The sequence below is a fragment of the Sus scrofa genome, chromosome 12 (assembly GCF_054392235.1).
Source record: "Sus scrofa isolate SSC_HxYL_T2T_F1_AM1 chromosome 12, Sscrofa_HxYL_maternal_Yorkshire_Landrace_v2.0, whole genome shotgun sequence".
NCBI classification, from domain to species: domain Eukaryota; kingdom Metazoa; phylum Chordata; class Mammalia; order Artiodactyla; family Suidae; genus Sus; species Sus scrofa.
In genome coordinates, this window is record NC_139394.1 from 14670069 (window position 1) to 14697700 (window position 27632).

General features: G+C 43.6%; 2 protein-coding genes across 7 annotated transcripts in view; one reads left to right on the forward strand and one right to left on the reverse strand.

The window, feature by feature from the left end:
* POLG2 (DNA polymerase gamma 2, accessory subunit) overlaps positions 1–27632 on the forward strand; it is a 67391-nt gene that overhangs the window by 27865 nt on the left and 11894 nt on the right. For all 4 annotated transcript variants that reach the window (XR_014820942.1, XR_014820944.1, XR_014820945.1 and 1 more), the window contains exon 10: positions 26961–27051. The gene's annotated coding sequence lies outside the window, so the exon portion shown is untranslated. The remainder of the gene's footprint in view (positions 1–26960; positions 27052–27632) is intronic.
* Positions 644–27185, reverse strand: MILR1 (mast cell immunoglobulin like receptor 1). Of its 3 annotated transcripts, none has more exons than XM_021066766.2 (9): positions 26930–27185; positions 21764–22033; positions 19292–19576; positions 17292–17405; positions 11212–11301; positions 10287–10343; positions 10091–10159; positions 9592–9672; positions 644–2268 (listed from the first exon to the last, which is right to left on the reverse strand). In XM_021066766.2, the coding sequence occupies exons 1-8, from the start codon at positions 27015–27017 to the stop codon at positions 9620–9622; spliced, it is 1026 nt and encodes a 341-aa protein (XP_020922425.2). In that variant the 5' UTR covers positions 27018–27185; the 3' UTR covers positions 644–2268; positions 9592–9619. The 3 variants fall into 3 exon arrangements, with proteins under 3 accessions (XP_020922425.2, XP_020922424.2, XP_020922423.2); XM_021066765.2 differs by lacking the exon at positions 644–2268 and adding an exon at positions 4065–6787; XM_021066764.2 differs by lacking the exon at positions 644–2268 and adding an exon at positions 9323–9438.

The window sequence follows — 27632 nt, forward strand, 5'->3', positions numbered from 1 at the left end:
AGAGCTGTAGCTGCTAGCCTACGCCACAGCCACAGCAACGCCCAGATCTGATCTGGGGCTGCAGTCTATACCATAGCTCACAGCAATGCCAGATCCTTAACCCACTGAGCAAAGCCAGGTAGCAAACTCACATCCTCATGGATCCTAGTTGGGTTTGTTACTGCTGAGCTACAATGGAAACTCCAAAATCATGGCAGTTTGATAATGTTTTCAAACTTAATACACCTCTCTCTCACACACACCCCTACACTTATGTTCACTCACATACTTCAGATCCTACACCCTTCTCTTTTTTTTTTTGTCTTTTTGTCTTTTTAGGGCCACACTCACTGCACAGGGAGGTTCCCAGGCTAGGGGTCCAATCCAAGCTGTAGCTGCCAGCCTACACCACAGCCACAGCAATGCAGGATCCCAGCCAGGTCTGTAACCTACACCACAGCTCACAGCAACATCAGATCCTTAACCCACTGAGCGAGGCCAGGGGTGGAATCCGCAACCTCATGGTGCCTAGTCATGATTCGTTAACCACTGAGCCACGACGGGAACCCCCTGCACCCTTCTTCTGTATTCAGTTTCCTTCTTCATCAAGTGCATTGTGTAGTTCTTTCACTGTGATTGTGATTGGGAAACCTCATTCTCAGTCTTTGTCTTAAAATGTCTTTATTTCCCCCTCAGTCTTTTTTTTTTAACTTTTTTTTTTTAAACTGAATGATTTTTATTACATTTATAGTTGTACAACAATCATCACAACCCCATTTAACAGCATTTCCATCCAAAGCTTCTGGCCCATTCCTCCCCCAACCCAGCTTGTCTCCTTTGGAAACCATAATAAGTTTTTCTTGGCTTCTTAGGGCCGTACAGGAGGCATATGGAGGTTCTCAGGCTAGGAGTCAAATGGAAGCTGTAGCTGCTGGCCTATGCCACAGCCACAGCCACAAGGAATCTGAGCCATGCCTGCGACCTACACCACAGCTCAGCTCATGGCAATGCCAGATTCTTAACCCACTGAGTGAGGCCAGGGCTCAAACCTGCATCCTCATGGATGCTAGTCAGATTCATTTCTGCTGAGCCATCATGGGAACTTCTCATAAGTTTTTCAGATACCTATGAAAGTTAAGTTATACTCAGATACTGTGTCTCACTATCTAACATCACTTAGCATGATAATTTCTGAGTCCATCCATGTTGCTACAAATGCCATTATTTCATTCCTTGTTATGGCTGAGTAATATTCCATTGTGTATATGTACCACATCTTCTTTATCCACTCCTCTGTCAATGGACATTTGGTTTCTTCTATATCTTGGCTACATGTATCTTTTCAAGTCATGGAGTGAGATTGCTGGATCAAATGGTAATTCTATTTTTAGTTTTTTGAGCAATCTCCATACTGTTTTCCATAGCGGTTGCACCAATTTACATTCCCACCAATAGTGTAAGAGGGTTCCCTTTTCTCCACACCCTCTCCAGCATTTATTGTTTGTAGACTTTCGGATGATGGCCATTCTGGCTGGTGTAACTACCTCATAGTAGTTTTGATTTGCATTTCTCTAATAATTAGTGATGTTGAACATCATTTCATGTATTTTTTGGCCATCTCGATGTCTTCTTTGGAGAATTGTCTATTTAAATCTTTTGCCCATTTTTTGATGGGGTTGTCTGTTTTTTTTTGGTAGTGAGTTGCAGGAGGTGTTTATATATTTTGGAGATTAATCCTTGTTAGTCGCTTCATTTGCAGGTATTTTCTCCCAATCTGTGAGTTGTCTTTTTCATTTTGTTTAGGGTTTCCTTTGCTGCGTAAAAACATTTAAGCTTAATTAGGTCCCATTTAGTTTTGTTCTTATTTTCATTACTCTAGGAGGTGGAGCTGAGAAGATAATTGCTGTGGTTAATTCACCCTCAGTGTTGATTGATATTTTGGCTAGTGTGATAGCTATTTTGATTGGCGCTTTTTTTTTTTTTTTCTTTTTTAAGTTCTCTTAAGCCACATCATAACTCTCCTTCTATTTGGTGAGATCAGAAACTTGAAAAATTACAGTTCCCTTGCTGCCAGGGTATGGCTGTGGATATCTTCCACCAATCAAATGCACGTGCATGGGCTCTTGAAAGTAGAAGAGAGGTGGTGGTTTTCACTAAAAAGCAAATGTCTCCAAGTAGCAAAGCTCCATACTCCACTGGGCTACAGTTTCTGGATGAGGCAGTTGTGGCAGAGGCAATGACGGTAACAATAGCAGCAGTAGTTCTCTGTTCTCCAAATTGAAAGGAAATCTATGGATAAATTATTAAAATTGAAAAGAGATGTTAGCAAGGTTGGTGGATACAAAGTGAACCACCAAGATTGTGTTTCTGTGTATCAACAACGTGAAATAAAAATGCAACTTATCAGAGTTCCCATTATGGCGCATCAGAAGCAAATCTGACATAACCATGAAGTTGCAGGTTCGATCCCTGGCCTCACTCAGTGGGTTAAGGATCTGGCATTGCCGTGAGCTATGGTGTAGGTCGCAGATGCAGCTCGAATCTGGCATTGCTGTGGCTCTGGCGTAGGCCAGCAGCTGTGGCTCGGATTAGACCCCTGGCCTGGGAACCTCCATATGCCGAGGGTGCGACTCTAAAAAGACAAAAAAAAAGTCCAAAAAAAAAAAAATGCAGCTTATCATAGCATCAGAATATCAAGTGCTTAGGACTAAATCTAACAAAAGATGTACAAGATGTTTATGCAGAAAATGATAGAATGCTATGGAGAGAAATGAAGAAGACACAAATGGTGACATGTTTGTAGTTTGGAAAACTCAATATTGTAAAAATGCTCATTCTTCCCAAATTCATCTACAAATTCAATACAGTAGCAATCAAAATCCCCATTATTATTATTTTTGGCTTTTTAGAGCTGCATCCCTACAGCATATGGAGGTTCCCAGGCTGGGGTCAAATTGGAGCTGTAACTGCCGGCCTACATCACAGCCACAGCAACATGAGATCCAAGCTGTGTCTGTGATGTACACCACAGCTCACAGTGACACCAGATCTCTGACACACTGAGCAAGGCCAGGGATCAAACCTGCATCCTCATGGATACTAGTCGGATTCACTTCTGCAGCACCACAACAGGAACCCCCATATTTATTTTTTTTCTTTAAGAAATAAGCTGATTTTAGAATTTTAGATTTATGTGGAGGAGTTCTCTTGTAGTGCAGTGGGTTAAGGATCCAGCATTGTCATTGCAGCAGCATGGATCAGTGCTGTGGCATGGTTTCTATCCCTGGCCCAAGAACTTCCACTTGCCATCGGTGCAGCAAAAAAAAAAAAAAAAAATCTACAGTTCTTGTTGTGACTCAGCAGGTTATAAACCCAACTAGTATCCATGAAGATGCAGGTTCAGTCCCTGGCCTTGCTCGATAAGTTAGGGATTCAGCACTGCTATAAGCTGTGGTGTAGGTCACAGGTGCGGCTCAGATCCCATGTTGCTGTTGCTGTTGCTGTGGCATAGGCTGGCAGCTGCAGCTCAGATTCGACCCCTAGCTGCAGAACTTCTACTTTTTTAGGGGCGCAGGTGCAACCCTAAACAAACAAAAAACTAAAATTTACATGAAAATGCAAAAGATCAAGAATAACTAAGACATGCTTTAAAAAGGTGGGAAAATTGCTCTTCCAGTTATCAAAACATATTTAAAAGCTGAGTATGGCAATGATACCGGAGAGATAAGTGGAGCAATGAAACAGAATCTAAAGCCCAGAAAGAAACCCAGATGTATATGGACATTTGATTCGTGATAAAGATGATGCTGAGTTTAGTGGGAAAAGAACAGTCTTTTTAGTAGACTGTGCTGGAGCAACCGAGTATATCCATGCAGGGAAGGAGAAAGAAATATGATGCCGATTTCACATCATTCATAGAAACAATTCCAAGGGGAGATAAACCAAAGTATGAAAGTAAACTAAAAAATGCTATATACTACTACATAATAATACCTGTATGATCTCCAGTTGAGAAGATATTTCTTCCCCTGGACACACTTACATGGAAAAACACTAATAAAGGAAATGGCAGACACACCAAATGCTTAAAATTAAAACTTTTTATCAGAAGGTACCATTAAGAGAAAATCAAGCTACAGAGTAGGAGAATTTAAAAATTCTATTTAAGGAGTTCCGTCATAGCTCAGTGGTTAACGAATCCGACTAGGAACGATGAGGTTGTGGGTTTGATCCCTGGCCTTGCTCAGTGGGTTAAGGATCCGGCGTTGCCGTGAGCTGTGGTGTAGGTTGAGGATCCGGCTTGGATCCCGGGTTGCTGTGGCTCTGGCGTAGGCCGGCGGCTACAGCTCCGATTCGACCCCTAGCCTGGGAACCTCCATATGCCAAGGGAGCAGCCCAAGAAACGGCAAAAAGACAAAAAAAAAAAAAAAATCAGGGTTCCTTTCATGGCTCAGTGGAAACAAATCTGACTAGTATCCGTGAAGACGCAGATTCAGTCCCTGGCCTTGCCCTGTGGGTTAAGGATCTGGTGTTGCCATGAGCTGTCATGTATGTTGCAACCATAGCTCAGATCCTGCATTGCTGTAGCTGTGGCCAGTGGCTGCAGCTGCAATTTGACCCCTAGCCTGGGAACCTCCATATGCCACTGGTACAGCCATAAAAAAAACGAAAAAAAAGTCAAAACACCTCAGTGGAAAAACAGGCTGAGTGTCTCAAATAGGCACTTTATACAAGAAGAAATCCAAATGACCTGTAAATATATGAAAAGCTACTCAACTCTGTTAGTCATCAGGGAAATGTGAATTAAAATCACAATGAGATGCAACTCTAAGCGTGGTTAAACTAAGACAAGCAGACAGCACCAGTGTTGCTGAAGATGTAGGGGAATGGGAGCATTCACTCTGCCCGTGGGAATGAAAAGGTGGTAGAGCTACTTTGGAAAGAAGTGTGGCAAGATCTGTTTAGACCAGAGATAAACATACCCCATGTCCCAGGAATTCCACTTCTGTGTAGATTCAGTGTGATTGCATGCACACGGGAGTAGTGTAAGCATGGTCAGAGCCACCCGGTTTGTAAGAGCCCCAAGCTGGCAGCAACCCACATGTCTGGCAGCTGTAGAATAGATCAATTCTAGTGTATTCAAACAAGACAATACTATTCAGCAGGGGGAATAAATTAATTACAACTACAGGTAGCAACATGGATAAATCTCACGAATATAATGTTGACCAAAAAGAGCCAGACACGGATAAATACTGTATGATTCCATTTATATTAAATTTAAAAGCAGGCAATACTGGAGTTCGCTTGTGCCGCAGCAGGTTAAGGATCCAGTGTTGTCACTGCAGCAGCTTGTGTCACTGCTGTGGCGCCAATTCGATCCCTGGCTCTAGAACTTCCACATGCCGCAGGTGTGTATGTGGGGAAACCCAGCCAAAACTAACAACGATACCTATGAATACATACTTAGGTGATAAAACTATAAAGAAAAGTAAAGATGTTGGAAATCCTGTGAAATCAGATTGTTATGATCATTATACAACTACAGATGTGATAAATTCATTTGAGTAGTAAAAAGTTAAAAAAAAAGTAAAGATGTAATTCCCAGAAAACAGCAGTTAAGTTAGGAGTTCCCACTGTGGCTCAGTGGGTTAAGGATCTGGTGTTTTCTCTCTGTTGGCATGGGTTTGATCCCCGGCCCAGCAGAGTGGGTTAAGGATCAGGCATTGCCACAGATGTAATGTAGGTCACAGCTGCGGCTTGGGTTTGATCCTCAGCCTGGGAACCTATGAACATATGAATGCCGTGGGTGCAGCCAAAATGAAAAAAAGAGTAAAGTTGGGGAGGTGGGGTTGTAATTGGGGTAAATCATGCAGAGGGCTTCTGGGGTAGCTGGCAACATTCTACCAGTAGTATTTACTTGGTATAATTTACTAAACTGTAGATATATATTTTATGCATTTTCATATCATATGTGCTCTCTTTTACAACAACAAAAATTTAAAGAATATGTAAATTTGAAAAAGAGCCAAGGTGAAACTTCAAGACATGAAAAAAGTATAAGTGCTGAAATGAAAACTCAACAGATCCTCTTCCTCTTCTTCCCCTCCTAAACAATTCAGTCTAGAAGGCATGGGGGGAGCTTCCATGTCTGTGCAAGGAGTAGGTGCAGGCAGACAACTCACTCAACTCCACGTAGAGTCAGAGTTGAGTGAGGAGGGTGTTGTGAGGACAATGTGAAAATAAGTCACAAAACACTGATCGCCTGCAACTGGGTATGTGTGCAACCCTTGGCAGTTATTATTGCTGTTAGTGTTCTAGTTGTCCTAAAGGAACTGTTGAGAGATGACAAAACAGCCCCCAGTCACATCTTCTGGGTCTCACCTCTGATTCCAGCTGCATCTGAAGCCTCCCTCAGTTTGTGTTGACAGTGACTTGCTTCCTGTGTACAACATATACCACTCATTTCTGCCTTGGGGCTTTCCAGTGCCCTGGGTGAGAGGCCAGTGGACGCCCCACTTAGCATGCCCAGCCTAGAAGTGGGGGAAGCATCCCCTCCTGGGGCAACCCTCAACCAGTGGGGCATGGCAACCGATGGATAAATGCTTCTCGCTGTCCATCATCAAGCGGACAATTCTGAGACATTTTCACGCCTCAGACATTCCAGTGGGATCAGAACCCAGTGGCTCACAGTGATGCCCAAGTCAACCTTTCGCCCTTGTTCTGGCTTTTCCTCCAGCTGTTCATGCCTGTTCCCTGGCGTCCCTCTGTTCCACAGGAGGCCTCTTCTCAGGCTCTGCCTTCAAGGCTAGGTCAGGATAGAACTAAGTATCAGAAGGCCATAGAAAGTGGCCCTGGGAAACAGAATTACTCACAGGGTGAATGGCAACAAGGACTGTGCTGGTGGGAAGGGGAGTGGAGATAATCCTTACATGCCTTAGCTTCGCAATTATTGAGACTTGCCTCCCCAGTGGGGAAGGGGCAGAGGTAGATAATGAAGCACCAGGTTATGCAATAGTTCTCGTACTTGAAAGGCAAGAGGCAATGGTAATTATATGGATCGTGGAGGTGATTGGCTTCTACCAACTGCTTTGGAAGGTTTGCAAAGAGAAAATGAGAGGCTGTGGATTCAGGGCATGCTGTGAAACCCAGGGGCACTCTGGACTCCAAGACTTCAGAAGGTCTTAATGGGATCAAATCCAGTTATTGGTTTGCTCAGCCATTTGCTAGCCCCTCCCCACTCCTAGTGTTGGCTTCTTCTTTCTTTCACTCTCCTTGGGCCCCCCTGCTCCCAGTGATGGCCTCTTATATAAATGACCTGCACTAAGTCCTTGCCTCAGGCTCTGCTTTAAGGAGGCATGAAGACATGAAGAAGCTAATAGTGGCCAAGTTTATGACCTCAAAGACTTAAAGATTTCTCAGGGAAGCAGCCAATTAGTATGACTCAGGGTAAGCATCATCGTACTATGAATAGCTCACTTTTTTTTAGTTCTTACTTTGTGCCTGGCCCTTTTACATCCATTACCCGAATTAATTCTCACAGCAGGTCCATGATGTATGTATTATTTCTCTCTCTCTCTCTCCTCCTTTCCCTACCACCTCAAGGGAGAGAACTGAAGCCCAGAGAGTTTATGACCCTTACACAGCACATGACTCAGCCAAATCCAGGCTCCAGAAACCCCACACTCTTAGCTATTCCCTTCCAATAACTATTCCCTTCAAATAAAAATATCAATAGAGAAAGGGGGGAAATTATGCTCATGAAATGCTATTTAATGGCAAAAAAATCAAATTTATCTGGACTTGTGTGTACAGTGTTCCATCCCACTATGACGGATTTTTTTTTTTTTTTTTTTTGGTCTTTTTAGGGCTGCACCCTCGGCACATGGAGGTTCCCAGGCTAGGGGTCCAATCGGAGTTGTAGCCACTGGCCTACACCAGAGCCACAGCCACTTGGGATCCAAGCCAAGTCTGCAACCTACACCACAGCTTATGGCAACTCCAGATCCTTAACCTACTGAGCAAGGCCAGGGATGGAACCTGAGTCCTGATGGATGCTAGTCAGATTTGTTAACCACTGAGCCATGATGGGAACTCCCCATCCTGCTCTGAAGATGCATTCCCACAGCTAGTGTTTCTGCTGCTCTTTGCTAGGATTTAACTCCCAGTTCAACCACTTACCAAGTTGGGACGACCTTGTAAAATTACTTAGCCCATCTGAGCCTAAGTTTCCTTATCTGTAAGAGCAAATGAATAATATTGGCTCTGTAGGATGTCACACAGAGTTAGTGTCTAACCGCTGATAGTTGGGATTTTTCTAGTCAGAGGCCCGTTGTTGGGAACGGTTAAGGCTGAGGTTCAGACAGCGCCGCCCACCCCCCACCCCAGAAGAAGAGCAGAGCAGAAATATTTTGGGAAGGTTATTCTGTTTGTCTAGAACTCTAGAAATGCCTCTTGGCTTTATTGGACTTTATTTATGATTTCTAGGATGAGAGATTCAAAGCCAAAACCATTTTGTCCCCTGAAGGGGGCCGAATGGTGGCTCCCCAAAAAGATATGTCTTAATTCCTAGCACCTGTGAATATCACCTTATTTGGGAAAAGGCTATTTGCAGGTGTGACTAAGTTAAGGCTCTTGAGAGGAGGTCCTCCTGGATTATCTGTGTGGGCCCTACATCTGCTGACCAGTGTCTTTATAAGAGAAAGGCAGAGGGAGAGACTGGAGATACTGCCACGAGCCAAGAGCCATCAGGAGCCACCAGGAACTAGAGGCAGGGGCAAGGAAGGATTCCCTCCTAAGGCCTTTGGAGGAGCATAGCCCTACCGACACCTTGATTTGGATTTTTTGGCCTCTGGAACTATTAGAAGATACATTTCTGTTATTTTAAGCCACTAGTTTGTGGTCATTTGTTACAATAGTCCTGGGAAACAAATCCATTCTCTCCTCTCCTAGCTCAACTCTCTCTCCACAGAGCGCTGATGGGAAATGAAGCACATGAGGGCATGCCTTTGACATGAGCTAAATCATAAGGACTGAGAAAGTCTGTGGACATCAGAGTAAATATTTCTGCAGGCTGCTGAAAGCTGAGAGCAGATTTTACTGGCAGTGGGGAATAAATGTGTACTTGTTGAGTAATCTTGCCTTCCTCCAATGGTGACCGCAGGTGCCGTTTTCTTCGGACACCTTTCGAAGGTCACCAATTTTTGCTTTAGAATTTAGATGTGATTTTTGCTGTGTGGTTTCCTTCTGAACCTTCAGTGGGCATGGGGGTGGAGAAACCAAAAGATGATCATTGTCCTGCTTCCAGGATGCACTTACGGTCTAACGATTACTCTTTATTAAATGAAGTGGAAGTGAGGGAAATGATCGATGCCTAAAAAGAGTAAAAGCATTTACAACTTGTCACCGGTCGGGACCCCACCTGACAGGACTGCTGTCTGATGACAGGAGTGGATGTACCTGAACAGGCCAAAGGAATAGTGTTGAAAAATGAAAAACAGGGATTCACTTTAGGTAATGGGAAACATTTTTAAGTGTCAGTCAAGTGTGCTTTTTTTTTTTTTTCTTTTTTTTTTTTTTTAGTGTAAATCAGCTTTATACAAAGCATCTTACCATGAGATGTAGACTGTATCTTTAAATCTCAGAAGTTGAGTTCGGTATAGACATAGTCAGTTTTATAATCATTAGAGGCTTCTGAAATATGAAAGAGAAAATAATTCGGTAAACTTAGGATATCTATCCACAGAAGCTCTTAAAAAATTCTCCCTTAGGTGGGTGGCCTGACAGAACCAAGTATTAACTGGTTTCCCCCCCACACACCCAGACTGTATTAAATACTTTATTCTTGACAATGTTTTAGAGGTGCCCTTCCATCGTCCTCTCTGGATTTTTCATGTGATAGTCTCCCCCACCACCTCCTTCCCTCCTCCCCACCCACCCATCCCGATGGAATTTGTTAGGAGCTGTGGTACTCGTTGCTATTGGTTTCCTCGGATGTGCATATTGCCCACATCCACCCAATCCTCGGGTTCCTGAAGCCTAGGAGGATGATGGTCTCACAGAGACCACTGTCCTGTTTCAGCAGCATCTCTTAGCCCAAACCATTACTCACCCCAATCTCTTGGTGCCACAGCCTGAAACGCGGGGGTGGCATAATGTATCTCCTGGGAGCCTTCAGTCTCTGGGTAAAAGACAAGAAACAGAGGGATTGGGCCTAAAATTCAAACCTCTGATTACTGGAGGGCAGGGGCTTAGCCAGCTACCTGCAACTTGGCATGTCACCTCAAAACTTTGTAGAGAATACTTACCGTCTTGGGCTATGGGAACACATTGTCTTGATTCTGAGTCAGGCACTGATTCCTCATCTGTAAAGTAAGAATGATATAAATTGGGAGTTAGTGGTGTTTGCACCAGACAGGGCAGGTAAGTTGCTTAACACTGTACCAGGAACATGGCCAGCCCTCAGTTAACATTGGCTAGCATTGTTCTCACTGTTGGCTGGGGCCTGTAAAGCAACAAATGATGCCAGCTTTAAGAAGTGGTCATAAAAGAAATTTGAACACAATATGGATCATTCTGAACTGATAGGAAGAAATCTCTAAGATACGTTTGTAAGTGAAAAAAAAAATCAAGGTGTAGAATGGCATCTGTGACATACTACATTTATATTAGATGCTAACATACACATAAAATATCTGTGCAAGGGGAATTTCTTGGTGGCACAGCGGGTTAAGGATCCAGTGTTGTCACTGCTGTGGCATGGGTTTGATCCCTGGCCCAGGAATGTCCAAGCATGCCATGGGCACGGCATGTGTGTATACAGATATGTATACATGGAAGGATTTTTATTTTTATTTAATTTTTTTTCTTTTTAGGGCCACGCCCTTGGCATATGGAGGTTCCCAGGCTAGGGGTCTAATGGGAGCTATAGCTGCCAGCCTATACCACAGCCACAGCAACGCTGGATCCTTAACCCACTGAGCGAGGCCAGGGATCCAACCCACAACCTCATGGTTCCTAGTCAGATTTGTTTCTGCTGCGCCATGACGGGAACTCCTGGAAGGATTTTTAACGACTGGTTGTTGCCCCCCTGGAAAGTGAGATTGTCAGGGATGGAAGGGAGCCACTATACTCTGCTTCTTCAATTTTTTACCCATTTATCTATACGACCTGAAAAAAATCAAAAAGACGAAAACCTAAAACCAACCAAAATATCCAACAAAGTTCTCTTACCTTCTTGCTTATTACAGATATTTGCATATATTCCAGCTTCCATGGATGTATTTTCATAGACTCTCGATTTATTTTCTTTCATAGCTTTTCCTAAATAAATTGGTGCAGAATCACTAAATTAAATTGGTGCAGAATCATTAAATTAAATCATTAAATTCAGCCGCATTTTTTCTCTTCTCCTCTGTCAAAAAGCAGAATTCCCCAATATTCTGAAAGAATGACCTGCTCCAGTGGCCTAAAACTGTTGTCTGTCTATTGAAGGAAAACCACAGACTCAGTAAGGAGTCCATAGTATCTAATCTCTAAGCCAGGAGCCCTTCTGATTTATTTTCCTGGCTCTGCCTGTCAGATTATACTCAAGATGGCCAGAGACAACTTTTCTTTCCTTTACTGAAAAGAATAGTCTGTAAAAAGCTTTGTAATATCTGTAAGAAAAAGTAAGTTATCCAGCTGAGTTCTAATTAGCCCTGGCCAGTACTCAAGAATATTAATTCCACTTTTGTAAGAACAGACTTTTTATAGGAAGAGGAGATAGGTTTTTAAAATGTATGAGATACAGTCAGTTTAAGAAGATTGAAATCAGGAGTTCCCGTCGTGGCGCAGTGGTTAACAAATCTGACTGGGAGCCATGAGGTTGTGGGTTCGGTCCCTGCCCTGTGCTCAGTGGGTTAAGGATCCGGCGTTGCCGTGAGCTGTGGTGTAGGTTGCAGACACGGCTCAGATCCTGCGTTGCTGTGGCTCTGGCGTAGGCCGGTGGCTACGGCTCCGATTCGACCCCTAGCCTGGGAACCTCCATATGCCGCTGGAGCGGCCCAAAGAAATAGCAAAAAGACAAAAAAAAAAAAAGAAGATTGAAATCAGAGTTCCCGTCGTGGCGCAGTGGTTAACGAATCTGACTGGGAGCCATGAGGTTGCGGGTTCGGTCCCTGCCCTTGCTCAGTGGGTTAACGATCTGGTGTTGCCGTGAGCTGTGGTGTAGGTTGCAGTCGCGGCTCAGATCCTGCGTTGCTGTGGCTCTGGCGTAGGCTGGTGGCTACGGCTCCGATTCGACCCCTAGCCTGGGAACCTCCATATGCCGAGGGAGCGGCCCAAGAAATAGCAAAAAAACAAAACAAAACAAAAAAAAGATTGAAATCATATCACCCATCTTTTCTGACCACAGCAAGATGAGACTAGAAATTAACGATAAGAAAAAAACTGCGAAAAACACAAACACATGGAAGTTAAACAATATACTACTAAACAACCAATGAGTTACTGAACAAATTAAAGAGAAAATTAAACAATACCTGGAGGAGTTCCTGTTGTGGCTCACCAGCAGAAAACCCGTCTAGGATCCCTGGCCTCACTGAATGGCTTAGAGGATCTGGCGTTCCCGTGAGCTGTGGTGTGGGTTTCAGACACAACTCAGATCTGGCTTTGCTGTGGCTGTGGTGTAGGCCAGTGACTGCCATTCTGATTCAGCCCCTAGCCTGGGAACTTCCATATGCCATGGGTGTGGCCCTAAAAAGATAAAACAACAACAACAACAAATAAACCTGGAGGCAAATGAAGATGGAAGCACACATGATCCAAAATCTAAGGCACTCAGCAAAAGCCGTTCTAAGAAGGAAGTTTTATAATGCAAGCCTACCTCAGGAAACAAGAAAAATCATAAACAACTTAACATGACACCTAAAGGAAATAGAAAAAGAAGAAGAAGCAAAATCTAATATTAGTAGAAGGAAAGAAATAATAAATATTAGAGGAATTCCTGGAGTGGTTCGGTGGTAATGAATCTGGACTAGTAGTATCCATGAGGATGCATGTTGAATCCCTGGCCTCCCTTAGTGAGTTAAGGATCCAGCGTTCCCGTGAACTGTGGTGTAGGTCGAAGACACGGTTCGATTCCCATATGGCTGTGGTGTAGGCTGGCAGCTGCAGCTCCAATTCAACTCCTAGCCTGGGAACCTCCATATGCCTTGGGTTCAACCCTAAAAAGCAAATAATCATTATAATAATAATGTATCTATTTATATGACTGAGTCATTTTGCTGTACAGCAGAAATTGACACAAATTTTAAATCAACTATAATTAAAAAAAGAAAAAAGAGGGCTCAAATAAGTAAAATTAGAAATGAAAGAGAAGTTACAGCTGACACCACAGAAATACAAAGGATCATAAGAGATTACTACAAGCAAGTATATGCCAATAAAATAGACAACCTAGAAGGAATGGATTAATTCCTAAAAGTGTACAATTTCCCAAGATTGAATCAGGATGAAAGAGAAAATGTGAACAGACCAATTACCATTCAATATGAAATTCAATCATAATCGAAAAACTCCCAGTAAACAAGTCCAGGACCAAATGGCTTCACAGGTAAATTCTACAAAACACTGAAGAGGAAGGAACTCTTCCAGACTCATTCTATGAATCCAATACCACCCTGATATCAAAACTTGACAAAGACACCACAAAAAAAGGAAAATTACAGGCCCATGTCACGGGTGAACATAAATGCAAGGAGTTCCCGTCGTGGCTCAGCAGTAACGGACCCAACCGGTATCCTGGAGGATGCGGGTTCAATGCCTGGCCTCACTCAGTGGTTTAAAGATCTGGCTTTGCCGTGAGCTGTGGTGTAGGTTGCTGATGTGGCTCAGATCCCACGTTGCTGTGGCCATGGCATAGGTTGGCAGTTGGAGCTCTGATTTGACCCCTAGCTTAGGAACTTACATATGCCACACCTGCAGCCCTAAAAAGCAAATAAATGAAAAACACTGAACAGAATATTAGCTAACCAAATTCAACAATGCATGAAAAAGATCATATACCATCATCAAGTGAAATTTACCCCAGGGATAGAAGGATAGTTCAATATCTGCAACTCAAACAATGTGATACACCACATTACCAAATGAATAAAATCATACGGTAATCTCAATAGATGCAGAAAAAGCTTTTTTGACAGAATTCAACGTCCAGATATAGTAAAAGCTTTCAACAAAGTGGGTACAGGGGGGACATACCTCAACATAATAAAAACCATACTTCCACAGTTAACATTATATTCAGTGTGAAAAGCTGAGAGCATTTCCTTTAAGATCAGGAACCAGGCAATGATGCTCACTCTTGCCACTTTTATTCAACATAGCATTGGGAGTCCTAGCTGCAGTAATCACATAAGAAGAAGGAAAAAAAGGAATCCAAATCGGAAAGACAGACATAAAGCTGTCACTGTCTTGGGTAACAGGATACTATATATAGAAAATCCTGGGAGTTCCCTGTAGCACAGTGGGGTTTTAAGTGTCCGGTGTGTCACTGTAGAGCCCTGGGTCACTACTTTGGTGTAGGTTAGATCCCTACCCCAGGAACTGCTGTTTGCTGTGGGCACAGCCAAGAGAGAGAGAATCCTAAAGATGCCATTGAAGAACTATTAGAGTTAATACATGAATTCAGTAAAGATACAGGATACAAAATTAATATAGAGAAATCAGTTGCATTTCTATACACCACCAGTGAACTATCCAAAAGAGAAAGTAAGAAAACAACTCTATTTGTAATTGCACCAAAAAGAATAGAATACCAGGAATAAATCTAACCGAGGAGGTAAAAGACCTACCCTTGGAAAACCATAAGACACTGATGTTTCCACCCCAGCAACTGGAAAACTATACCATGCTCATGCTCGTGGATTGGAAGAATTAACATAGCAAATGATTGTACTCCCCAAGCCAGTCTGCGTTCAGTGCAATCCCTGTCAAATTTCCAAGGGAATTTTTCACAGAATTAGGACAAATAATTCTAAAGATTTGTATGGAAACACAAAAGACCTCAAATAGTTAAAATAATCCTGAGAAAGAAGAAAGTCAAAGGTATCATGCCCCTTGATTTCAAACTATATATGTAAAGTTAAGGCTGGTTTTACACACACAGACACACACATGCGTATGTAGGTTATACTGGGATGAGATGTAGAGCGTGGGAAACATAGTAATAGTGTAATTCCTTGGTATGGTGACAGATGGTAACTAGAGATCTCACAGTGGTCGTTTCGCAATGTATAGAAGTTTGAAGCACGATGTTGTAACATTGTGTTTTAACATTTTTAAAATGCTTTATGTTACAAAAACAAGAATACATTTTTAGTGTATGAGATGTATATATTTTGACACCTATTTTCTTTTTTTTTTTTTTCTTTTTAGTGCCACACCCGCAGCATATGAAGGTTCCCAGGCTAGGGGAGCTACAGCAGCTGGCCTACGCCACAGCCACAGGAAGCCAGATCCAAGCTGTGTCTGCAACCTACACCACAGCTCACGGCAGCACCGAATCCTTAACCCACTGAGCAAGGCCTGGGATCGAACCTGCAACCTCATGGTTCCTAGTCGGATTCGTTTCCGTTTCTGCTGCGCCAGGAACTCCAACACCTATTTTCAAGTTTCCTGTCAACTAAGTCCCTGACTTGACTGAATTAGGACTCTGTGAAGGTGGGAGAAGGCCAAAAACCTAACATATCACGTAGTTCTCTCCCCAGTTCTGGCGGTATCTCCTGCGGCCGCATTCTACACATCAGAAGCCTGAGGCTCACGCAGGCAAAGGAGCTGATTCAATACCTCTTGGCTGGTTGGCAGGTACTGAGACACACATTGTCTTTGCACAGATTTCCGTATGCTTCCATACTTGTGTGCCAAATGCAAAGGCCACTTTGAAATCTTAACTGGAGGCCCTAAGACGTGAATTGTGAAAAGGAGTAAATGAGGCTTAATGCAGCACTTAAGGTGGGGCAGAGAGGAAGGAGGCTCCTGTTTGTCCTCATGTACTGAGCTTCCTCCTAGATGTGAACCCACTGAGTAAGCTAAAAAATACAAAGCAAAGCTCTAGCGATAAGACCCATTACATCATTCGCCGGCTTCACGTAAAGTGAAAATGAAGGGTCTCCTGTTTAAAAATTGCTGAGACTTGTAGACCCATGTTCAAAGCAGCACAACTCGAAGTAGCCAAGAGGTAGAACCAACCCAAGATTTCATTGACAGATGAATGGATAAACAAAGTGTGTGTGTATATATGGAATATTATTCAGCTTTAAAAATGAAGGATGGAGTTCCCGTTGTGGCTCAGTAGTTAACGAATCCAACTAGGAACCATGAGGTTGCAGGTTTGATCCCTGGCCTTGCTCAGTGGGTTAGGGATCCAGTGTTGCCGTGAGCTGTGGTGTAGGTCGCAGACATGGCTGGGATCCCGTGTTGCTGTGGCTCTGGTTGTAGCCAGAGCTACAACAAAAACAACTGCTTGTAGCCAGTGGCTACAGCTCCAATTCCACCCCTGGCCTGGGAATTTCCATATGGCACAGGTGCGGCCCTAAAAAGAAAAAAAAAAGAAGGAAATTCTGACACATACACATGTGGATGAACCTTGAGGAGGACATTGTGCTAAGTGAAATAAGCCAGTTAGGGAAGGACAAATTCTGTATGATTCCATTTATATGAAATTTCTAAAGTAGTCAAATTCATAGACACAGCGTAGAACGGTAGTTGCCAGGGCCTGGGAAGAGAGAGAATTGGATGGGATGTGGCCCCAAAAAGACAAAAAAAAAATGTGTATTTACAAATTTCAAAACAGTGACAGCGGAGCATTAAACCATAGCACGGGGCCCTGCACAGTTACATGTATGCTCACGAGCAATCTAAATAGGGAAGGCTTTACCAGAGAAAAGAGAACTACATTGCATGTGCACAGTTCAGGAAGTCCTGCGTTACCTTCTTCTTTTGTATCTTTTCCTTTTCCTTCTTTTTTTCATTTTCTTCACATCACATTTTTTTTCTTTTTTTGGCCGCCCTGTGGCATACAGAGTTCCCAGGCCAGGGATCAGATCTGAGCCACAGCTGTGACCTACGCCACAGCTGCAGCAACGCTGGATCTTTAATCCACTGTGCCTGGCTGGGGATCCAACCTGTGTGCCGATGTTCCAGAGATGCACCACAGCCGAAACTTCTCATGTCTCATTTCTGACTCCCCTTTCCCTTCTTCCTTGCCCTCTGCCCTGCTCTCTGTATCCAAAACCCAGAGAAGACAATGGAAATGCTCCTAAGGAACTTACTTGCTTTGTACTTTGGTAGCATCCAAAATGCCAGAACTAGAATTATTACTATTAGGACCAGTAATAATAACCCCGGAAGCAGGAGCTGCAGGCAGAAAGGACAGCTGTCTCCACCTGGAAGAAGATGGCATTCCCTGGTTACTGCACAGCCGTCTTTTCCAAGGATATTGAACTGTGGAATGTTCTGGAAAAGGCAATCACAACTATCTCCCACGTGAGCCAGTGTACCATGTACCCCAGGTCCCTCCTGCCACAGATACCTGCTGCTCTTGAGAGTTACCTTTTTCGTCAGGGAAGTTCTTAAAGTCAGACAAAGTCTGTCTTCTACAAGTGGTCATATACAAGAAAGAGAAAAGCAGCACAGCATTTAACAGACGATTGCTGGCTACACTATTAGGGTCCTGTGCCTCAGAGCAGCCTGGCCAGTCATTGGGCAAAACCTTTAGTCATGTTGGCATGATTTATGTCACCCAAACAGCTACCACTTACTGAGTATTAACCATATACCGACATTATGTTAAGCACTTTGCATGCATTGCCATATTTATCTCATTGGTACCACTCCCTTTTATAGTTAAGTAGAGTAAGACTCAGAGAGGTTAAGTGACTTTCCTAAGGTCATACAGCTAGTGAATGGAAGGGCCGTGAAACGAAGGCAAAAGCCTGACTCTGGGGCCTGACTCCCACAGGCTACCTCACTTGTTGGAATTTATTGAACACCCAGGTGTGGGCTCTCTTTTTCTGAGGAGGAGGCCAGGTGAGTTGTTCAGTGCCCAAGTGTGTCTGTTACCCTTTTGGACCCAATTTTTCTTCTAGCCTTCTCCTACCTTGACCAATGTCCCTTTATAAGGCCAAGGTTTAAATCTAGAATCCTTAGACTCCTGGAGCTCTGTGCTGGAACATGGCAGTATGGGGAGAGCCAGCCCCAGCCCTGGCCTGGCCCTCTTCCCACCCAGGCTCTGACCCCTGAGGAACTTCACATACACATGGACGTGCCCAACCTGCATGGCCAAATGCTGTCCCTCAGCCCCCACAAAGAGCTCTTGGCTTGGTCCAGGAATGCTCACATCCTGGGGAAAAGACTTGTTCAGTCCTGGAAGGTGGGTTCTGATCCGATTAGGTTAGGAACTTGGGTTCGTGTTCCTAGAGTGAAGTATAGAAAAGTAGGAATATAGGGGCCAGTGGACACATCCCCGTGACTTATGAGAAGCTTATGGGAAGGCACTTGGTTAAGAAGTGCAAAATCAGTGTCCTCCAAAACACAAGGCTAGGACAGAGGCCTTGTCCCAAGCTAAGAGTGGCACTGGAAGTCTAGACTCACCAAGCATTAACACTGGGGCAATAAACAGCCAAGTGGATGGGTGCAGGTGTTAGAAGTAACAAAAATAGGAGTTCCTGTTGTGGCTCAGTGGAAACAAATCTGACTAGTATCCATGAGGACGCAGGTTCAATCCCTGGCCTCACTCCATGGGTTAAGGATCTGGCGTTGCTGTGAGGTGTGGTGTAGGTCGAAGACATGGCTCAGATCCATCGTTGCTGTGGCTGTGGTGTAGGCCAGCAGCTGTAGCTCCAATTCGACCCCTAGCCTGGGAACCTCCATAAGCTGCAGGTGAGGTGTGGCCCTAAAAAGACCAAAAAAAAAAAAGTAACAAAAATAATTTTAGAAAGCAAAAGAAAATTAAAAGACCCAGAAGCTTCAAGAGAGATGCAAATTCTAATGTGATTGCTTAGCACCTGAGCAGTGCAAAGTCAAAGCAGGAAGCAGGGTCCAGTCGGGAAGTCTTAATACAAAGTCCCTTCCTGCTCCCGCTTCTAGGCTTTACTGTGGTTCTTTTATGGCAGAAAGCAAACCCATCGGAGCTTGGGGACCCCGCAGAACAAAAGCATTTGGAAGCAGGTGGGCAACATGGGAAGTGGGCAGGCAAAGGAGTAGCTACAGTTTCTAGGAGCAAATCCTGACCCTGTTGAAAGAGTTCAGGTAGCCCTTACCTGGACCTTACCTATTAAGGGTATGGTGACAAATTGACTGTATTTTGCATGGTTTGGCAATCTGTTTTTAGCTTCACACCTATATTCTTTCCCTTCTCCAGTGTTACTCTTGGTTAAGTTAAATTCAGCAGGTTCTCTTACATCCTTGGAAATAGTTGGTGATATGGTGATGTTTTCTTCAAAGAAAGTATAATTGATGGGCAGAGAGCCGTTGAATGAGATGCAGTGTAGCATTATATATTGGTCTGTTTTTGTTTGAATGACGCTAATGTTGAGCACTGGTGCAGCCACTGGGTCTAGAAAAATGAAAAGGCACGTTTAACAGAGAAGCAGGCTAGGATCACTCACTTAGTCCACAAACATGGATGGAAGCCCTACTCTAGTCCCGGATCTTGACCCAAAGTTGAACGGCACCCCTCTTAGGCAGTCAGGAAGCTTACAAGAAGCTGCACTGGGGAAGATCAGTGGGTACGCGGCCAACCCCATGCCCTGTGGCATGAATCAGGTTCTGAGGAAGCCAGAGGGTAGACGGTGCCTCTCTGCTTTGAGGAGCCAGAGGCAGACTTGCCCATTATCGGAATTCACAATTTGTTTGTGGTTGATAGTGAATATGATTTTGTCAAAGATCCAGCTCCAAGTATGTAGTTAAGTGCTTTTATTCCCAATCCTTATGAGATTACAGTGGGGTTTTTTTAACAAAAAAATATAAAAATCTTTTCTAACTATATTGCTATTTACAGAATTCAGCTGTACAGTTATCTTTCACTTCCTCCCCAAAGCAGGAAGTAACCCTAAAAAAAAAAAAAAAAAATTCAAGGGAGATTCTTCTTCTTTTCTTTCCTTTTCTTTTTTTTTTTTCTTTTTTTTTTTTTTTTGCTTTTAGGGCCGCACATGTGGCATATGGAAGTTCCCAGGCCAGGGGTTGAATCAGAGCTGCAGCTGCTGGCCTACACCACAGCCGCAGCAACGCCAGATCTGAGCTGTATATGTGACCTACACCACAGCTCATGGCAACACCAGATCCTTAACCCACGGAGCGAGGCCAGGGATTGAACCCACATCCTCATGGATACTAGTTGGGTTCATTTCTGCAGAGCCACAATGGGAACTCCTCCCTTAAAATCTTATGCAGATAGTCTCATAAAGATCACTTCTCAGGGAAGGTATACATCACTATCACTAGATTGTTAACATGGTAATAGCCTTAAAAGGTAAGAACCATTGACCTAGAGCAGAGGCATCCGATAGAATTTTGTATGGTAATGAACTGTTCTGGGTCTGTATTGTCTAATACAGCAGCCACCACACACCTGTGGCTCTTAAGCACTTGAAATGTAACTAATGAGACTGAAGAGCTGTATTTTTTATTTAATCCAATTTTTATTAACTTGAATTTAAATTTAAATAGTGACGTGTAGGAGTTCCCATTGTGGCTTAGCAGTAACGAATCTGACTAGTATCCATGAGGACACAGGTTCGATCCCTGGCCTCACTCAGTGGGTTAAGGATCCGGTGTTGCTGTGAGGTGTGGTGTAGGTCGAAGACATGGCTTAGATCCCACGTTGCTGTGGCTGTGGTGTGGGCCAGCAGCTATAGCTCTGATTTGACCCCTAGCCTGGGAACCTCCATATGACATGGGTGCAGCCCTAAAAAGACAAAAAAAAAAAAAAGACATGTGGCTAGCTAATGCTACCATACTGGACAGCACAGACCCAGAGAATCACTCAAAGATTTGATCAGTAAGTCAGAGCTCCACTGTGTAAAAGACTCCAGGTACACATAGTACCTGGAAACCCTCTCTCGCTCTCCCAGGAGTCCATTATCTAGGTCACCTTCATGGATGAGGCCGTTAATGCTAGGTTGTGAGAGGCTTGGAGTGGGAAGATGGGAGAGAAAAAGATAGAAGTAATAAAGTATGATTGGTCAGGAAGAGTGCTAGCTCATGGTCATTGCAAAGGGAAGAAGGTGGGAGAAGCCTGGGGCTCTGAAGACCCTTGCCACAGGGTCCAACGTTGATTCTAAGACTTCTTACTTGAATATTCAGATGAAAAGCCATTTTTACCTACATAATGAGAATCCTAGAGTAAAGAACCTAGAAAAAGTATCAACAGTTTTCCAAATTGTTGACATAAGCCTTTTTTGTCTTAGGTTATTAGCCTATTATCTGAAATAGCCAAACATCTTTGGGTGAGAAAGTAAAATGGAATTATTAAGAAAAAAGATCTCAGGACTTCCTATGTGGCTTAGTAGGTTAAGGATCCGATGTTGTCACTGCAGTGGCTTAAGTCAGTGCTGTGGCGCAGGTTCAGTCCCTGGCCTGGGAATTTCCACCTGCCATGAGTGCAGGGGAAAAAAAAAATCTCAGTGACATACTTTCCAGGCTCTTGAAATGAGTGTTAGCAAGCGGAACACAGAGCCCAACCTAGAATAGGACAGAATCCCCCAAATCACAGGGCCCCCAAGGTAACAAGTGCTTTACTTACCCACAAATGTGAAGTTGAACTCATAACTATATTTTGAACAGTTAGAAACTTGGGCTTTGCATTTGTAGGGGCCCAAATCACGGGCTTCTGAGATCGTTAGGTTAAAAGTTGCAGGTTCACCTTTTCTATCATGGCATCCCAGATTTTTCCCACCCAGAAACAAATTATATGTGATTTCTAGCGAATTGTTCTTATGGGAACAAAATAGAGATACATTTTGACCCCTCATGACTTCATGCGTTTTTGATTCCAGGTTTGGAGAAGAGAATTCTGGAAAACAAAATAACACAAGAGAAAGTCCTTGTTAATGTATATTGATAATATTACTCAGTGGTGGTCTAGCCACATTCTGTGCATCAAGGTGGTGGAGAACCCCTGTTCCTGATAAACTTTGTGAAGGTGGGGGATGTCCCTTGCCTGCACGGCCAGACTGAACAGAGGCCCCTCCCAGTGAGAGATGCGTGCCTTACCAAGCTCTCGTGCTGGCTAGGAACTGACCAATCACTCAGAGCTAGAACACCAGTATCAGAAAAAGCCACTCTAGGACCATGTTGGGTCAAGGCGAAAACAAGATGACTCCATAGTCATGCCTGAACGCAGATGAAGACATGAACATTGTCCAAGCCAAAAATGGCCAAATATCCCTCTAAACTGGCTACACTGATGGACTGCTGCTTCTTTTTTTTTTTTTTTTTTTTTTGTCTTATTGTCATTTTGTCTTTTCTATGGCCACTCCCTCGGCATATGGAGGTTCCCAGGCTAGGGGTCGAATCGGAGCTGTAGCCACCGGCCTACGCCAGAGCCACAGCAACGCGGGATCCGAGCCGCGTCTGCAACCTACACCACAGCTCATGGCAATGCCAGAACCCCAACCCACTGAGTCAGGGCAGGGGTGGAACCCGAAACCTCATGGTTCCCAGTCGGATTTGTTAGCCACTGAGCCACAACGGGAACTCTGACTGCTGCTTCTTTATCCATCACAGCTTTTACCTCGTACTGCTGTTATAATTTCTAGATGTGTTATTAAGATATCGAACCATATCATTATTTCCACTTCCTAAAAGAATCCAGAGTAAAGCCTGCTGCTTGAATCTTCCTCCAAGTCAGCCAATGCAAGTCCAAATCTCATCGGAAGACCTTTCTGACACCCTCTTGCTAGTTCCCAGGGGTATGCATTTTCCTCAAAACCCAACTTTTTTCAACAACACATATGGGAGTTCCCGTCGTGGTGCAGCGGAAGCGAATCCGACTAGGAACCATGAGGTTGTGGGTTCGATTCCCGGCCTCACTCAGTGGGTTAAGGATCCAGCATGGCCGTGAACTGTGGTGTAGGTTGCAGACGTAGCTCAGATCTGGCGTTGCTGTGACTGTGGTGTAGGTCGGCAGCTGTAGCTTGACCCTAGTATGGGAACCTCCATATGCTGCAGGTGCAGCCCTAAAAAGCAAAAAAAAAAAAAAAAAAAAAAAAAAAACACATATGCTCCTGGGGATCTTTGGCTGGAGAACATTAACAGAAGATAAGGACTCTTCAGTAAAGAGAATAGTACCTAAAAATTAACAATATTTAAAAAATATCATCAGACATCTAGTTAGTGTTCAGATTTCCCTCGTTGTCTGACTTTTCTTTTAGGATCCATAATGGTCCATTGTAGTTAGTTGATATGTTTCTTATGCCTTTTTTCCATCTGAAAACCTTTCCATCCCTTTTGCTCCCCCGGCAATGAACCTGTTGAACATAGCACGTTTTTTGTTCCGTAGTGTTTCCCATGGTCCGGATTTTGTTGATCACATTCCAGTAGAGTGTGTCCTTCACCATGTTCCTCTGACCCCTGTCTGGAGGCTTGATGAAAGTCAAGCTAGCTTTTATTTTTTTATTTTATTTTATTTTATTTTACTTTTGTCTTTTTGCCTTTTCTAGGGCCGCTCCCGCGGCATGTGGAGGTTCCCAGGCTAGGGGTCGAATCAGAGCTGTAGCCACCAGCCTACACCAGAGCCACAGCAATGCGGGATCTGAGCCGTGTCTGCAGCCTATACCACAGCTCACGGCAATGCCGGATCCTTAAGCCCCTGAGCAAGGCCAGGGACCGAACCTCATGGTTCCTAGTGGGATTTGTTAACCACTGCGCCATGATGGGAACTCCTCGAGCTAGCTTTTATTTAGCAAGAATGCCACCTAGGAGGAAGTGTGTACTTCCACTAGAAGGCATATGAAGTCTGATTATCTCTCTTGTTGTTTGTTAGCAGGCTTTGACAATAATCACCCAGAAGCATTATTTCATTAGAGGCTGCAAAATGGTGATATGCAATTCTGTTATTCCTTCTTCATTTATTATCCAAAATTATCTGAAGAGAAACATCCTTGTCAACTCTTTGGTTATACTGAGGTACAGTTTGCATAAAAAGGCAGGATAAATGCTTGGTTTTCTTCCATTATTGACCAATTTTGAAAATAAGAAATTGGCTTCTTAGTATCTTATAACAGTGAGATAGTTTTCTTTTATTGTTGTTATTTTTGTTTGAGAGTCATTATGAACTCATAGATTTAAACATATTCGGTGTGTTTCAACCCGCTGCAATCATTTTATTCTTATATTGTCTCATATTTTTTTAGCTATAGGGAGCAAACTGGCTCCTGTTTTTTTGTTGGTTTTTTTTTTTTTTTTTTTTTTGGCCACCATCCCAGTAGTCTCATGTGTCTGTGTTTTATTATTTTAAAATGCCAAGGGAAGAAATAACCCTCATCAGAAAATCTAATGTAAAAAAAAAAAAGGTTATAAAATAATTAAGAGGCATATAGGGGAATGTTTTTATAATACCTCCTTGGAAAAGGTCTTCCAAGTAAGACACAAAATAGGAGCCATAAAGAAAAGACTGAAAAAAGTGACTATCCTAAAACTTTATTTTATTTTATTTATTTTTCTTTTTAGAGTCACACCCATGGCATACGGAAGTTCCCAGGCTAGGGGTCGAATCAGAGCTAAAGCTGCTGGCCTACACCACAGCCACAGCAACACAGGATCGGAGCTGTGTCTGTGACCTACACCACAGCTCATGGCAACACCTGATCCCCAACCCACTGAGCGAGGCCAGGGATCAAACCTGCATCCTCGTGGATACTAGTCAGATTCGTTTCTGCTGAGCCCACAACAGAAGCTCCTATCCTGAAACTTTAAGCTCCTCTATGGAAAAATCAAGACAAATGACAGCCTAGAAAAAAAATATTTAAAGCATAAATGAAAGCATAGGATTTTTTTATGTACATAAACCAACAGCAAGTTAGTAAGAAGAAGACACACAATCAAATTAATGGGCAAAGAACATGAATAGGCAATTCCCAAAAGAAACAGTGCTGGGGCTAGGGGATGGCTTGGGTGGAAGAGGTATTTAGACCCTCAAAATGCCAACAACCTCTCTCGTAATTTTTGATCTGGACAATTAATGTTTTCTCAGTCCACGGAGTTCTGATTTTATGCACGGTCGGGGAGAGGGTGAGAAACTCACACCCATGTTCAAGGTCATTCTTAGTGACCATGCACCTGTTCGGCGTCTTGGGAGGGCATCTTAGCGGCATCTGTAAAAAGTCAAATAGACATGCCCTTGGACCCAGCAGTGTCACTTCTAGGATTTTATTCTGCAGAGATACTCTCACACACTCAGCGTGTCCACAAAATGTGTTTGTACAAGGATGTTTATGTAGTACTGTTTCTATTGAAAAGGAAAAAATGGGACAACCAATAAGGTGATGACGGTTCAATGAATTACGGCTGAGTTCTATTATGAAATGCCACGCAGCTGTTGAAAAAAAAGGAGCTCTCTCTGCATCTCCCTTTTAGAAAAAATGTCTGGGATTTATTATTAATTTTAAAAGGGACGGGTCACGGGCAGGACATAGTCTGTTTACTATGATATTGAAATGAAAAGGACTGTTAATGGTAGTTGCTTCTGAAAGGGGAGAGGGGTCCGAGGGGATGTCACAGAGCTTGCACATTTTATAGTATAGTAACAGCAACGACCTGGGCTCGCTTTTATGAATGGTTCCCCATACACCAGGCTCTGTGCTGAGGGGCATGGCTTGTCTCAGTCCTCACAACACCCCTCCCTGAGAGGTGCTTTTATTTTCCCCACTTCACAGAAGATAGAAATTAAGTTCGTGTACACCCGAAACTAACACAACTTTCTAAGTCAACTATACTCCAGTAAAAATTTCTTTTTTTTTGTCTTTTTAGGGCTGCACCCCGGCACATGGAGGTTCCCAGGCTAGGGGTCCAATCGGAGCTGTACCCGCCGGCCACAGCCACAGCCAACACCAGATCTGAGCCGCATCTGTGACCTACACCACAGCTCAGGGCAACGCCAGATCCTTAACCCACTGAGTGAGGCCGGGGATCGAACCCACAACCTCATGGTTCCTAGTCGGATTTGTTTCTGCTGCGCCACGACAGGAACTCCAAAATTTATTTTTGAAAAAAAGAAATTAAGCTTAAAGTGGTTTCCTTACGTGCCCAGGCTGCCAGCTGGAAAACGGTAGAACCAGGGTTAGGACCACAACAGGCTAACTCTATGACGATAATATGCCTCCCAGTATATATTGTTAGTGTTGATTGAATTATTTTACAATGATTGTTTTTTTATTTTCTAATTACGAAAACAGCATAGGAGTTCCTGTCGTGGCTCAGCAGAAACAAATCTGCCTAGCATCCAAGAGGACGCAGGTTTGATCCCTGGCCTTGCTAGGTGGGCTACAGACCCGGCGTTGCCCTGAGCTGTGGTGTAGGTCACAGACACGGCTGGGATCTGACATTTCTGTGCATAGGCCAGCAGCTATAGCTCCGATTGGACCCCCAGCCTGGGAACCTCCATGTGCCGCGGGAGCGGCCCAAAAAAGACGCAAAAAGAAAAAGGAAAAAAAGAAAACAGCAGAGAAGGAACCATTTCATTGTAAAAAGCAGTCTCAATATTTTGTCTCTGAGTCTCAGGAAAGATCCTTCAACTCCCTCCCTAAAATCACCTCGTTTTGAGCAGTAGGTAATGGAAAAGACTTACCTCTTTGGTTGTTCATCAAAAAGCATAGAAAAACCCATTCATGAATGGTCATGCTTAAAGCTGACCATCTCATTGCTTCGGTGAAGACAGCTTTAGTAGAAGAGTAAAGTAAGTGAAACTTACCATTTGTTTTTCTCATCCTCTCACAATCCAGTGCAGCCTTTTGAACTGGAAGAGAGAAAAGGAACATGAGAAGACTCTTTTTCCACATGGTGTTTCGATTTGGAGGTTCAAGCTTCAGAATGGTAAGGACGCCTTAAATGCGACAGAAGGCAAAATGCCCCCAAAGAATAGTTTGTTCAGATGGCTCCACATTCTCCTGAATGAAATCAAGAGGAGGACGAGGGAGGCTTGGTGGAACCCGGGTGGTAAATCACTTAGAGAACTTCCTCCTTTTTGACCAAGTTAGAGAAGTCAGAGTTGCATGAACAAAGCCTGACACAGAAGACTGGTTGGTGTGACCCTGAGAGTTCTTGTAAGCAGAGATATGGCAGGTTGCCTGTAGTTCAGGCTGGCTGGGAAGTTGGACAGTGGGAAAAGAAAAAGTGTTGTCTTTATGTAAACCCACCTGCTCATCTCTTTCTGGATTCAGCCTATGTCTAAAGGAATTGAGCAGAAGTGCGGTTTAGTCTTGGGAAGCAATATTGACTCTACAGAGACACATGGAAACATGGCTGTGGCATAAGCCTGTGGCTACAGGTCTTATTTGACTCCTAGCCTGGGAACCTCCATAGGCCGTGGGTGCAGCCCTAAAAAGACCAAAAAGAAAGAAAGAAAGAAAGAAACGTGGCAGCAGAAATGCCTGATTGTGTTCATTGCTGGTTCC

What these genes read in the sequence shown, in the direction of transcription:
- MILR1 (XM_021066766.2), bottom strand. Translation starts at nt 27,017, where the DNA reads ATGTGGAAAAAGAGTCTTCTCATGTTCCTTTTCTCTCTTCCAGTTCAA. An exon ending in TGTCACCATACCCTTAATAG is followed by an intron (nt 17,406 to 19,291) that starts GTAAGGTCCAGG and finishes ATCTTCTTCCAG; the next exon opens with GTGGAGACAGCTGTCCTTTC. An exon ending in GCTACCAAAGTACAAAGCAA is followed by an intron (nt 11,302 to 17,291) that starts GTAAGTTCCTTA and finishes CAATTTATTTAG; the next exon opens with GAAAAGCTATGAAAGAAAAT.